The sequence below is a fragment of the Diabrotica undecimpunctata genome, chromosome 3 (genome assembly GCF_040954645.1).
Source record: "Diabrotica undecimpunctata isolate CICGRU chromosome 3, icDiaUnde3, whole genome shotgun sequence".
NCBI classification, from domain to species: Eukaryota; Metazoa; Arthropoda; class Insecta; order Coleoptera; family Chrysomelidae; genus Diabrotica; species Diabrotica undecimpunctata.
Genome location: NC_092805.1, coordinates 68,501,587 through 68,517,177, shown reverse-complemented (window position 1 = coordinate 68,517,177; position 15,591 = coordinate 68,501,587). Strand labels below are relative to the sequence as shown.

The 15,591-nt window shown below is 30.3% G+C and overlaps 1 protein-coding gene across 1 annotated transcript; it reads left to right on the top strand.

Annotated features, from left to right (window-relative positions):
- Positions 1-303: 303 nt before the first annotated feature.
- fj (four-jointed box kinase) lies at positions 304-14,719 on the top strand. The gene has a single exon (XM_072526047.1). It carries the CDS (start codon positions 441-443, stop codon positions 1,758-1,760), a length of 1,320 nt encoding a protein of 439 aa, XP_072382148.1. The 5' UTR covers positions 304-440; the 3' UTR covers positions 1,761-14,719.
- Positions 14,720-15,591: the final 872 nt, after the last annotated feature.

Sequence of the window (15,591 nt, the reverse complement as noted above, 5' to 3'; positions counted from 1 at the left end):
CTAAAGTTCTAGATAACTAAGTTTTTGGTCTACCCTCGATTGTTCACATAATAAATATGTCGAAAAAAATTCTAAAGGAACTGAAAGATCGCGGGATTCCAAGTAATGCAAAAAATATGAAAAGTTCCGACAAATCCGCCGAATGTACGTCACTGTGCCTCTCGCAGCCTTCTCATCCCAGCTGCCTTTCTGTCTCGCTCTAAACCATCGCGCTCGGAACCGACGTTCTACCCTCTCCGTCTACTAAAATATGTCAGTAATTCTTCCCACTACTCTTCTCTTCAGTATTGTTAAGACCAAGAAGTGACTCGTTGCGAGATCAGTCTATAAAAGTTTGTTGAGTGGTCAAGACGTTTGCGAGTCTTGCTGACGAAACGAGAGTTCGATATACGGTATTTAAATTCGGTGATTTTACGTGGTGTTCCGGTAGTAGTGATGCGATGGGGTATTTCGCTGGTAAGAATTCCTCGCAGTGGGATAGTGATCTTAAGCCACTACAGCCCAAATTTTACTATTCTTCAGTGTACAAGAACCTCTGTTTGTTAAGTGCTATTTTTGCGTTTAGTGTTGGACTTACTATTGGTATTCTTATTCCACTTATGTACTTTAAAAACCCGAATACCAATCAGACTGAAACTGCAATTTCGAAGCCCACGATTGCGAATTCTTCAGTGATTCGGACTATATTCTTAAATAACAGTTATGGCTACAAAAATCACACGAAAAATCGGTTTTCTTCAGTTACTTTCGTCGACAACTTCAAGGAAACCAAAACCAAAGAAGACTTTGTCGAAAACGGAATATATTGGGGTAAACGAGTGGAAAGAGCGATACCTGAAGGCTACAAGGACAAGAAACACGAACTTTGGGAAGATTATGTCAAAAATGCAGTTGCTATCAAAATGGAAAATGGTTGTGGAAGGATGCAAAACCGTTTAGTTACATTCCAAGACGGTTTAAAAGGTTGTGTGCGCTACAGACAAAATACAGATCAGATACAAGGTGAACTGTTTAGTTTCTATCTAGCTAAAATACTAAATTTACCCAATCTTGCCCCTAGTACTGTTAGTGTGGTTGATCTAAAGACTCCTCTATGGCAAAATCTTCGAAGTGAAATAGCTTCTGCACAATGGAATTCAAACAGACCGATAGTTATGACTCAGTTCATAACAAACCTCAACTCAGCCAACATCCCTAACGTATTTAAACCAGTTGAAAGACACTTAAACATATATGATGTGTTAAATATGACGAAAAATGAAGTTTTGGACGATATCGACTTGACTAAGAACCTTGTGGAGCTGGCACAGTGGTCCGATTTGATAATATTCGATTACTTGACTGCTAATTTGGACAGGATAGTCAATAATCTTTACAATTATCAATGGAATGCCAACATAATGGAAGCGCCTGCGCATAACCTCGCTAGAAAATCTGACAGTGATTTATTGGTGTTTTTGGACAATGAATCAGGTCTTTTACATGGCTACAGATTACTTAAAAAATACGAGATATACCACTCCATCCTTTTAGAGAATTTGTGCTTGTTTAGGCGACAGACTGTTGATATCATCAAGAAGTTAAAGAATAAGGGTAACATTGGACACTTGTTGCGTGATATGTTTGAAAAATCGAACAGTGAATCGGTGAAGGATATTTTGCCAACGATACCAGACAAGAGTGTGAAAATTCTGAATGACAGAATCGACAGAGTGTACAACCAAATTTCCAAATGTGAGTCAGTATTTGCCAAGAGCTAGTCCACGCGGAAATTGTAGGTTTTATTGAATTTTTTTCTACTATTTATCTGAAACTTCCAAAATACCTGTCAATAAAACTTATATTTATCATAAATAGTAGATTATAATAAAAAGTGATGAAAAGCCCTTCTCAGCAACATTTGGAAGTTTTAGATACATAAAATACTTAACTGATATATTTTTGGGACATTGTGATTTTTTTTTCAGTAATTTCTTTTCTTATTATTTAAAACTTTAAAGAAAGACAGACAAAAGTTATTGTTCCTATTTGGTTTATGGGATTCTAGTACTAATTGTGTCAGTTTGTTAAAACCGTTCTAAAAATGTCTCGTCTTAGTGTCACCACTTTCGAAATTTTTCACAAATTAGGTATGCCAGCAGTTTGTCGAAGATTGTTAAATACATTGTTTTTTATGTTATATACTCTGAGGTTTTCTGTCATTTATGGTTTTTAAGAACTTCTAAATTTTACTCTATATAATATGTCTAGAATACGAGACAATTACCACTTCATTAGTTTTATGGATTATTGTCTGTTCTCGTTCTCTAAATATGCCTAGTTGATTTTATAGACCTATACCTAGGTGAGTTTATAGACCTATTTGCTGTATAATTTGTCGAATAAACATTTGAAACAGGAAATAATAAGAAAATCCCTCCAAATTTAGGTAAACAAAAATAGTACTTCTTTCAATATTTTATTATATTTCAAACAAGTTAATATTTATCTGTATTTATTATTATTTTCGTGTTCGTATAGAAATGTTAAGCCTTTCTGATTTGATACTTCAAGTCAGTTTTCTTCTCTCACGACGTTGTTTGACTACGTCTTTGTTGTACACCTCTTCTTCTGTTCACGATATTGTTTCTCTTATTATAAACTATAGAGAAATAAAATCTACACACTCTCTTCGTTGTAGGAACAACTTTGACTTGATTTATACAAAGCGGTAGGTCCAGTTTTTCACTAGTCATCATTTTTCTTGATCATTTTCACGTAGTTTGTAGTTTCTACTAGAAAAATTATATCAATCTTGTACTCGTAGTTCGTGTACATCCTAATTTATTTTTATGTTAAACGTGTCAAAAAGAATTTCCAGCATAGTTATGACTGAGTATTCGAAGAAGGAAAAATGTTAATAGAATCCATCTAACACTTGCATTCTTTATTTCCCAAAATATAAGAAAGAAGGGTTCCACAAAATGTTTTGGTAAAGTTTAAAATAAGATTGAGCTTTTGGTGAGTAAATGAAAAGTTATAAATGATAAGAAAGTCATTAATATTTTTGTTATTAATTTTTTTCTATAGGTAAATAAACATTTTACGACTTTGCAAGAAATGTTTCATAAAAATGAAATTCATGAAATTAAGATCAACCATTTGATTAATATGTAATCATAATCAAATCATCATTTTTATTAATTTCTTGTATTTTTTGCAAAAATCGAAATACTTTTATTTACGACAAAATTAGAAGATATGTGAGATTTAAGACTTTAGAGACGTCAAGAATGCCCACGTTTTCTCTGATTATAAATTATTCCTAATTTATTTCTATGCAATGAATGTTGTTTTATAAAATAATAAGCAAATACTTACGATTAATACCTCAATGATATGTCATATGATCTATTGCTCTAACAGCTTTAGTGTAGTAATTTAAACAAAGTACAAATTTAGACATTTACGGAAAAAAATTAAGTTTACTTAATAATTTATCTTGTTCTTTTTTTTAATCTCAATTTTAAATTTCTTCTTTTTGCCGTCATTTGACATGAATATAATATATCTCTTTGTAGATTTCGAAGGGGTGATTTGGTCTTATATCTATCCACATTTCGATCTGAATGATTTTTTGTGTATATGTATATTTCTCGCTAAAATTATTTGATTTTGATCGAGATATTTATGATTTTTAGGCCGTTCCTAACAAGTATTAAGCTAAAAGGACATAAAAGTCTTCCACATAGGTATTTTATCAACTCTCCTGGTACCACTAATTATCTTTTATATGTTTAGTTAACACAACTATATTAAATATCATTTAAAAATTTTAAATTTTAAGTAGAAGTTTACTTATTTTTTGAGTTGACATGAATATATCCTGCCCAATTTGGGCTTGCCTCAAGTTCGGTTTAGTCAATAAACTTATTTCTTTTAAAAATTTCTGTCTCAAAACGTTTTGGGGTAAATGACGTTGTACACCTATCTATAACATTACTTTTTCGTTTCGAGTTAGTATACTTTTTAGAATATATAATAATACATTTTATTGCCAAAAGATAACAAATATCTTTACTTTATAAATGCCGCATTTATCCTAACTATAAAACATTTTTTGTCTATTTATGATTTATTGGGCCCGAGATTTTGCTACTAATAATTAGAGGTATCTGATCTTCAGTTTACTTTTAGACAAGGCGAAAACTTCGGGTTTGTTCGGAAATTTTACATATTCACTTTCCTGAGATACCTCAAAATCAGGTTCAATAGGTTGCCCAGGCGAAAAGTTTTTTGTAAACAATTTTTTTTAAACAAATTGTAACAATAAATTTTTTCGACCCGGATAATATTTTTGTAAGTTTTCTATAAATTTGCTGGTTTTCGAGTTAATAATGTTCTTCCTCTTCTTGTTCCTCTCTTATACACGACGCATCTAGAGCACCCGACCTATCACAAGCGCTTCATTAAGATTAAAAAACAATGTTTTAAAATGAGATAAGCCCAAAATACTAATCGGGAAATGATAGAACAAGGTTTGAACTTGAATTTAGGTCCTTGGTGAATTCAAAAATAATATTTTTTACTCTTGTTTTTGGGCCTTGAAAATAGTAAATTTGCACTTTTTTCAGTCTTCAATTGTTTATTCTCTCACGACGTTGTTTGACTACGTCTTTGTTGTACACCTCTTCTTCTGTTCACGATATTGTTTCTCTTATTATAAACTATAGAGAAATAAAATCTACACACTCTCTTCGTTGTAGGAACAACTTTGACTTGATTTATACAAAGCGGTAGGTCCAGTTTTTCACTAGTCATCATTTTTCTTGATCATTTTCACGTAGTTTGTAGTTTCTACTAGAAAAATTATATCAATCTTGTACTCGTAGTTCGTGTACATCCTAATTTATTTTTATGTTAAACGTGTCAAAAAGAATTTCCAGCATAGTTATGACTGAGTATTCGAAGAAGGAAAAATGTTAATAGAATCCATCTAACACTTGCATTCTTTATTTCCCAAAATATAAGAAAGAAGGGTTCCACAAAATGTTTTGGTAAAGTTTAAAATAAGATTGAGCTTTTGGTGAGTAAATGAAAAGTTATAAATGATAAGAAAGTCATTAATATTTTTGTTATTAATTTTTTTCTATAGGTAAATAAACATTTTACGACTTTGCAAGAAATGTTTCATAAAAATGAAATTCATGAAATTAAGATCAACCATTTGATTAATATGTAATCATAATCAAATCATCATTTTTATTAATTTCTTGTATTTTTTGCAAAAATCGAAATACTTTTATTTACGACAAAATTAGAAGATATGTGAGATTTAAGACTTTAGAGACGTCAAGAATGCCCACGTTTTCTCTGATTATAAATTATTCCTAATTTATTTCTATGCAATGAATGTTGTTTTATAAAATAATAAGCAAATACTTACGATTAATACCTCAATGATATGTCATATGATCTATTGCTCTAACAGCTTTAGTGTAGTAATTTAAACAAAGTACAAATTTAGACATTTACGGAAAAAAATTAAGTTTACTTAATAATTTATCTTGTTCTTTTTTTTAATCTCAATTTTAAATTTCTTCTTTTTGCCGTCATTTGACATGAATATAATATATCTCTTTGTAGATTTCGAAGGGGTGATTTGGTCTTATATCTATCCACATTTCGATCTGAATGATTTTTTGTGTATATGTATATTTCTCGCTAAAATTATTTGATTTTGATCGAGATATTTATGATTTTTAGGCCGTTCCTAACAAGTATTAAGCTAAAAGGACATAAAAGTCTTCCACATAGGTATTTTATCAACTCTCCTGGTACCACTAATTATCTTTTATATGTTTAGTTAACACAACTATATTAAATATCATTTAAAAATTTTAAATTTTAAGTAGAAGTTTACTTATTTTTTGAGTTGACATGAATATATCCTGCCCAATTTGGGCTTGCCTCAAGTTCGGTTTAGTCAATAAACTTATTTCTTTTAAAAATTTCTGTCTCAAAACGTTTTGGGGTAAATGACGTTGTACACCTATCTATAACATTACTTTTTCGTTTCGAGTTAGTATACTTTTTAGAATATATAATAATACATTTTATTGCCAAAAGATAACAAATATCTTTACTTTATAAATGCCGCATTTATCCTAACTATAAAACATTTTTTGTCTATTTATGATTTATTGGGCCCGAGATTTTGCTACTAATAATTAGAGGTATCTGATCTTCAGTTTACTTTTAGACAAGGCGAAAACTTCGGGTTTGTTCGGAAATTTTACATATTCACTTTCCTGAGATACCTCAAAATCAGGTTCAATAGGTTGCCCAGGCGAAAAGTTTTTTGTAAACAATTTTTTTTAAACAAATTGTAACAATAAATTTTTTCGACCCGGATAATATTTTTGTAAGTTTTCTATAAATTTGCTGGTTTTCGAGTTAATAATGTTCTTCCTCTTCTTGTTCCTCTCTTATACACGACGCATCTAGAGCACCCGACCTATCACAAGCGCTTCATTAAGATTAAAAAACAATGTTTTAAAATGAGATAAGCCCAAAATACTAATCGGGAAATGATAGAACAAGGTTTGAACTTGAATTTAGGTCCTTGGTGAATTCAAAAATAATATTTTTTACTCTTGTTTTTGGGCCTTGAAAATAGTAAATTTGCACTTTTTTCAGTCTTCAATTGTTTATAACTCTAAAACGATCAAGTTTACAAAAAAATTACAAGAAATCTATTTTGTTCAGAATGATACAAAAATTTAAAAAATTGCCCGGGCCGAAAAACTTGATTGTTACAATTTGTTTAAAAATAAAATAAAAAAAAATTGCTTTTCGCCTGGGCGGCCACTTGAACCTTATTTTGCGGTATCTAATAAAAGTAATTATGCAAAAAATTATCATGGGAATATTTTTAAGAGTGAACTCGAGCTTTTCGCCTTGTCTATTAAATAGGTACTCATTTGCCGATTGGATAGCCGAAATCAATAATACATTAAATACTTTTATTGCTATTAACGAGTAAAACGATATCTAAGTTACTGCTTTTTAATTATTATTTTCGGATTGCAGATACTCGGAAGTAATAAATAGAGATAATAAAACTAGAGTTGATAATCTTATTCACATAAAACAAATATTCCACCGATAAAGCGACTGTTCTGCAAATTCTATATAATTTTACGGCATATATCTTGTTGATTAAGCCAGCTGAAATCACTGAAATCATTGAAAAAAAAAAAAAAACAAAAATATATAAAAACAGTTTTAATAAAATCTCTTAAGGAATCAAGACAGATATTGAAAAGAAAGCCGCAAGCAATATCCAATAGACTTGAATAGTCTCACAGACAAAAACAAAATTTATTATTATTTAAAAAATAATTTTATAAGATATTCTATAGTTTTAGAAAATATTATTAAGCTTGAAGATTAATAAATGTTCAAAATATCAAGAATCCAATACAACAAACAAATATTTAGTTAAAATATTTTAAAAACAAAAGCCATAACATAATAAAAATGGTTATAGAGATATCGATAGGTTGATTGGATAGAAACCCGATCGACAACCTTCAAGAGACCTCAAAGGTCAACAGACAAGAAAATCGTATTTAAAAATTCTTTTTATTGTTGATTTTTCCATTACGAAAGCTTCATAGAAATGAAAACTATGACCGATCGAAATTTTTAGCAAACTAAATTTATTTTAATAAAGAACCTTTTGCTTTAATGTCTTCAAGAAGTTACTGTTTCATGGAAGATGACAGTACGGGAAGAGAATTAAACGAGCAAGAAATCAATTACGAGGGATCGAAACCAAGACGAATTTTAACTGACAAATTTGTGTAGGCACCTCGGCGTAAAGAAAAAGAGTTAACCCGTATTACCCTAGAAAAAGGTAATTTGATATAAACAGATAATGATTCATTATATTTCTGCCGAAGATTACATATTGTTTTTGTTTGAGTACAAGCTAATTTTATAGAGAAACTCACTAAAGAGCTAAATAATGATAAAAAGTCTATTTTTATTAGACACATTTGCGCGGAATTTTTCTAGTGATCAACGGCTACTACAATTCTCGTTCAAAGCTTTTTCTATAAATTAAAAGATTTCTATTAAAAGTTTACATTTTGTTGTCGTGTTCTTATTTTAGTTAACCAAACAAAACTATCCAAAATTCATTCGCACTTTGGTTCACACATTGTTTCTACGTCACCGATCAAATAGAAAGCTACAATTAAATCTAGCAACACAATCTGAGGTCCGTTGCACAATTCGATGTAGTACAATCAATTAAACACTCCGAAAAATTACGTATGCATACATTGGTTGATTGATTGTTGTATCAAAAATGTTCGAATCAGATGAAAGATAGTATGTAAGTTGATGTTTGGAACTGTCCATGGGAAAATGTTTGATCTGATTCTCAATAGACAACGAAAGTGTTTGATTCAATAATAGATACTCATAACTTGTTTTTGAGAATTTGTGGAGTCGATATATGGGACTCCTAAATCCACTGTAATTTAATATAATCATGAATGAAATAATAAAAAAGATGGGATATATAAGTTGAAATTTTAACTGAATGGGTATTGTACAGAAAACGAATAAAAGGAGTAGCAAAAAGGGACTTATGAAATCAATAAATATAATTCGCCATATTGATATCTTTGTTAGATTCTATTTTATTCTATAGCAATAAGCAGCTTAATTTTATGGTTTTAGGTTCTGTGGGTAGAAAAGAAATATAAAAAATATTTCAAATTCAATGCTAAACATGATTATATCAAACATTAAAATATTCAGAAAATTATGAATTAATACCAATACCTTTAGATAGGATTACAATAGATTTAAGAACTATGCCACCATGTAGGTATGTATTGTTTTGTGGAATGATTCAGTCGAATCCACCTTGACTATTTGAAATTTATTGATCTGGTCAGACAAAGACGTAATAACAACACAAGCGGGTACCTGCCTCCCCGGTACGGTACTGAGTACCACCGTCCGATGCGGGTACTATCGGAGAGGTACCTTGACGTCTCTAATTTATTGGAATATCATTCAAGGAATCAGTACTATATATCGTTTGCCATATAAATATTTTTATAATTTCAATTGGTACTGCGTTTTTGAACGTTTGCTTGTTTTAATTTATTTATTTATTTTTAAAATGTGAGAGAAATAAGGGAGTACTTTATCTACAGCTAACGGCTCTATCACAATATGTTGGATTATCTTAAAATATATGTTTTAAGTTATATTTTGTTTTTAAAGAATATTCTTTTTTTAACATAATGTTAAAAATGATTTACTCAATACTTCAATCAATTTGCCATTATTTGTGAATATAACTGCTGAAACTCTTATAAGAAATTTTTATTATCTTGCAGAACTATAAACAAGAACATTCACAATGAACAAATACTTAAGCGTTATTTTTATGTAAATCACTATTATTAATTTAATTATTACTAATAATTCATAAAATGTGATGTTTGTTATATAATAGAAGTACCTTACACTAAAATTGGTGTATTGATGTACCATAGAAATAATATTATTTTACCGAAAACCAACTCCAATTTTTAGTTTGTTTTAAAGGTTAAAATGTTCTTCTATCTAGGAAGGCAAATCAGCAAGAAGCATGGAGAGATTATTCTGTATTTGACATTCCTACGGCATGTCGTTTCCCGGAATTCCATAAGGTAATAAAGTAAGGTTATCTTGTTCTTTGTAAGTATTCTTAAATATTCTCAGTACTGCAATCGTTTATTTGTAAACGGCTTATATTGGTTTTGGTATCTTACTGTTACTGACTTCATAAAAGGTTTCAATAAAAAAAATGTGTTTCCCACTTATCTATACAATATGGCTAGGCTCTTGCATATTTCAGTTAATGTTCCAAACCTTTTTCATATCAATTTAATATTGATCATTGATGAACACTGCTCCCAATGGTTCCTTAACTAAAGGATGTCTTAAGACTTTTTGTTCCTATTTTAGTATTTAGTTTAAGATTGTTGAAGTCTAAATATCAGTGGGAAATGCCTCAATGTTATTAAATAGATATATTAAATCTAGAAGTTTTGGTTCCTTTAATTATAGTCACAGAACCGACGTTCTTCTCGAGAAATTCCAAAGGAGTTTTTGACTCTGACGCGAAAAACCGACACAGAACGGAAGTAGAACGAGGCGAAGCGAAGTTGCATGAAGTACCTGTCTACACTCTCGTACTCGCTGAACTTCGATCAAATTCACGAGTAGTATATAAAAGGTCAATATGTGCATTTGTATAGGATTTTTCAACACACATATAATATGTGTGTAAGAATTGTACCAAGGTCAACGCAAGCGACAAAGACGGAAAAAAATGTGAAAATTCAATAATAATATCTCAAAAATTATACACATAAACATAATAAAGATTGGCGATAACTTTCAATTATTCTATTTTCTCTTTATTCGAATCAATTAAATTTTTAATTGTTTTATAATTTTGTTGTTGCGATACATCATGAGACATTCTCATATTCTTGCAAACTATTTACTATTTCGTTGCAGCTCCCTTTCTTTTAACATAGAAGTCATAAAATGTTTACTAGTTTGTCCTTTCTAACATCGCTTAGCATTTTCAAGAACTTTTATGTATTATAATTCGTAGCAGAATGTATGCAAACTCTTTACTCTGTCTGTATGTCTGAGTAATCAAGTACTAAATATATTTGATCGTGTCGTAAAGCATCGTAAAATGAATGCAAATACTATCGCTTGGCCTTGTAGACCTTTCATCACATTTTGAACTGAGAGATCTTTGGTGTATACACTACACCTATGTTTTAGTTCAAAATATCTAGACTTTCTATTATCGGGTTCGGAGCTATAATTGTTATCTGATCAGATTCTGTTATCTGTCCATGCTGCTCTGTCACCTTTGCAAATTTTCGAGATATAATATCTGTGAGCGGTGTACAGTGATAACATTTGTGATTGCCTTAATTCAATATTCTGAAGCTTCAAAAGTATTTTGCGTAGGCAGCAGAACCTTTTTGTTTGTCGTTGGTCTGAAATATTTTTCTAATAAGCTGCACTAAGTTGTAGTACAAGGAGTACTAGTTCTTTCTTTAGAAAGACTATTATCAATCATGTTACCAAAAACATATGGTAGCCATCATCTGGTCCTGTATAAGGTGGTTCAGAGTTCCAAAATTCTGGAATGAGTATCCCGAATTAATGAAATATGTACAATAAGCCAACTGGCTGTACGACGAGCGATATTTACAACAGAGGGCTTCAAAAAAATGTTTTGTCATCAAAAGATCCTTTATGTCTTTGCACCCATCATAAAGTTACTTATTGTGTTTCGCACGGATCTTTTCAGATATGAAACCATTTAAATAGGAAAATAAAACCTATTACCGCTTTGACAACAGTTTTGGGAATTTTTTTGACAATGGTTAAATGTGGTATATATAAAAGCTTCGCGAACTCCCAAGTAGAGCATAGAGCCTCTGTGAAAAGACGCCATTGAGTCCTATTTTGCGCTAAGGTTTTCACTTCGTTCCAAGACTTTCCTTGACCTCTCATCTCGTTTATAATTGATCTTATCTAAGTTTATGCTGGGCGTCCTCTTTTTTATCCTTGAAGATTCCACTGTAGAACAGTTTTTGCAATTTATGAGTTATTTTTACGAAATGTGTGGTGGATCCAACCCCACTTTATAAACTTTATCTCATTCTCTATCCCCATCTGTTTAGTCAGATATAGCAGCTATTTGTTTCTGATGGTGTTATGCCAAAACATACGAACAATTCTTTGTTGGAATTTGTCAACAAAGACCTGCAGCTTATCTATAAGGGTGTTTGTGACTTTCCAGGATTAACATCCGTAGAGACCTGACTTAAACCTGACCTTTAACTGGAATGTTCGTATCTTTGTCTTTGTGATATACTCGCAAGACCTATAAATGTGGCGGAGCATGCTGGATGCTTATTGAGCTTTCCATTTACGAATATATACATATATCGTCTTCGGTGCTTCTGCTTTCTGTTATGACACTTCCAAAGTATGTAAAATTGTTCACATTTTCAATCTGCGAGTTGTTAATAGTACATAGTAATGTTATTTCTGGCATTCATTCTCATGGATTTGATTTTAATAATATTGATTTTCAAACCTATTTCATTGACTTCAGTGGAAACTGTTACCACATCTTGGAACCTTTTCCCTAAGAGGCAGATATCATCGGAGTATTCTAGATTGCTTAGGCGTGTAGTTAACATCCATTGTATGACTCTTGTATGGGAGTCTAGTTTGGAAAGAACGTAGTGTCCAGCTGTCTTGAAAAGAAACCGAAATCCGTCATTGATTCGCAATGGTGTGTCACGTGTCATTCGACCGATTTTCGAATCGATCTTCGAATTTGTGTATATATTTTTCGAGTTTCTGAATACTAAAAAATTTCTTTTTTTCTTACTATATTTTCTAAAGAAAGTTATTCATTCAATGGGTTTGCACAAAAAGAACAAGGACCGATATAGAATATTTACTAAAAATGCATATTTTATGAACTTACATTTTTATTTTTAACGTAGCTAACCTCGAATTTAAAATGTTACTATATAAAAACAGAAATAAATTAAATATTTAAGGAAAGTATAATATTTTACCAATAGAGCCGATGCTGTAGGTAAAATATTCAAATTTATTAGTTTTGCTAATTTTTATGGATTATCTGATAATCCACGATTTATTGGTGATACAACTGTATTTTTAACTGACAAAACATGTGATATATACCTTTAGTTTTAGTAATGTAACATACGGTATGGAGCAAATGAAAGAAATGTATTCATTTTTTTATAACTAGTTGACTTTTTGGAAAGAATCCTAAAACCAGGTGTTTAGATTTATGTTTAAATATGGTGAAACGCGCATTTTAAGAAATTTTGTATACCTTAATTCATATGTGTGATCATTATAACGGCATATACCGGGTGATTAATAAATACTCACTGTTTTTTAACCAGTTCATTCTACAGCGGAAGTGCAGCGTGCTCAAGTAATAAAAGTAATTAAAAATATTGTTAAATTTTTGTTATATTTTTAAACGTAAACATAAACGAGAATACTAAAATTTACCTCTCACTTTAAAACAACAGTATAGTAGATATATACCAAACTTTCTGTCAGAATAAAGCATCTTTTTTAATATATTTATCGTCGTGTCATGTTATTATCTTGACTTAAATAATATTTGGAAATAAAAAAAATCAGTATTACAAAAAATCTTTGATAATAGTATATAATATATTACACTTATTTCCCTGACACACGTTGTTAAATAATTGTAGCACGTCCCTTTAATTAATTAATCAGGAGGTTACTGCTACTTTAATTTAATATAATCAGGTAACATAACGTTTAATATTTATAAGGAATATCTTAATATTGAGACCACTTACTAACTTAACCCCACTTATTAAGAACAAAATATACTAACTATAAATATAACCACATTCGAAATACCACAAGTTTTTAGAAAGTTATATAATTTGTTTGGTAAATTGTGGGGAGTTACGCATATAGAAGGTCAGCATAATGTTTGTTGGTTTTGTTTAAAAGTTTTAGAAAGGAAATTCTAAGGCTGGAACATAGATATATACAGTAGACATACAGTGTAGTGTAGATGGCGTCTACGTACTCGTGTCCAATTCATACTGGGAAATATGGGTAAGAGAGCTGCCATTATGTCTTCGACCTGCCACTATCTAATAATAAGGTTTATTAGAACGTTTCACGTTACAGTGTGACCAGAACAAAGTAAATGCTAATAATTTAAGACTATGTTGTCAAAAATAGTTAAATGTTATATCAAAACGAGACGCACTGAAACACAATAATTATTGGGATATTGAAAATGATTGGTTGTAGACACAAACTAGTGGCATGCCAAATAAGATAGTTCTCCAACATGAGTACGCCACAAAGACCTCTCTACTTTGGTGGTTAAACATATCCCAGAAAATTTTAAATGACCAACAACCATACAAAGTAAATATATTATGAAAAGTCAATGTTTTTTATAAAATTTCATAAAAAGAAGATACAAAAAGAAATTACAAAAAAATGCAATTTTTTTTTCAAATTACCGATACCGAACATAATTTTTATTCGAATAAAAAATGATAAGCAAATTTTCAAAAAACAAAATACATTAAAAATCTAATGAACATTGAAGAGTTAATAATAACCTCTTTTCTATCGGAATGGTAGAGTTATCATATTTGTAATAAATACAGAAAAAGATGTTCGGTTACGGTCATTTGACAAAAATTTGCAATTTTTTTTAATTCTAAAAATGTAGTTACGTAATAAAACGTAGTTTTAATTCCTTGACATACTTTGTACATATTGATGAAATTTGATATCTGATGGTTGCATTCACAATTATTGACATGGCGTATTTTTCGACAAAAGAATATCTAAATGAAATTTTAACTGAAACGTCACCATTTTCCGGATTTTTTTCAAAAATCAAAGAATTATAAGACGACGCGACCACTGTATATTTATCTCCTTTGCAACATATTGTTAATATTATTTGTACATAAGTATTGTGATGTCGTCCTTTAAATGCCAAATATAGATGTAAATATGTGTATTTTTCTGTAAATGATGTAAATATTTAGTCCGAATAAAATTAAAAGAATCCTTAATTTGGTTTTCATTTCTTATGGAACCTGTTTTCTTGAATATTTGAATAAGTTACTGGGCTGGTACACGGCGGAGGCATACACAATGTTAACACAACTTTTTATGGGTTATTTTGTCAGCCAGGTAGGTAAAAACTAGGTTGAGAAGACAATATGTACGTAACCTTACCTCAGATGCGTTTTTGAGTATTAGCCATGTATTTCGGTAAGTACTAGATGTAAGTATTACAATTGCTATTTATGTCTTACGTAGATACTATAGAGCCATTAAAAAATCGTATTTAGGGTAGGCTCTGAAATCGCTTAACCCTCTCATGCATAATTTTAAGGAATTTTTTTTTTCTTAGAAAAATTATTTTATTGGGAAATATTAAAAACTAACATTGGAAAATTCTAATTCGTGACCTCTTCGAACATTTGGTGTTCAATTACAAATTAATCCCTTAATTTGTAATCTCACATTATTCTTAACTTCTTAACATTTTATAGTTTCACCGTGTATAATTCAAACATTGTGAAAATGATATCGAGTAATATTTTAATAATTAAAGTTTATTCACCTGTTAATTAATTGTCGAATAATATATTTTTCCAATTGAACTTCCTAAGTGTTGCAATGATGGCCTAGATTAAATTGTAATTTAAGCTGATAGCTCAAAGTTTGTTAGTATGATAGAAGTAATAACCTCTGTGCTGAGGTATGAATTATTTGTGAGATTATAAATTGGGGATTTGAGCTCATCTGAGCACAGTCTAGTATAGATAGTTACCTTAACATCATCATATAGTGTAATTACTAGTAGCTGTCAATAAAATCAACATTTTTACTCCACAACTTTTTATTATATTTATCATCGTCGATCGA

What these genes read in the sequence shown, in the direction of transcription:
- fj (XM_072526047.1), top strand. Translation starts at nt 441, where the DNA reads ATGGGGTATTTCGCTGGTAAGAATTCCTCGCAGTGGGATAGTGATCTT.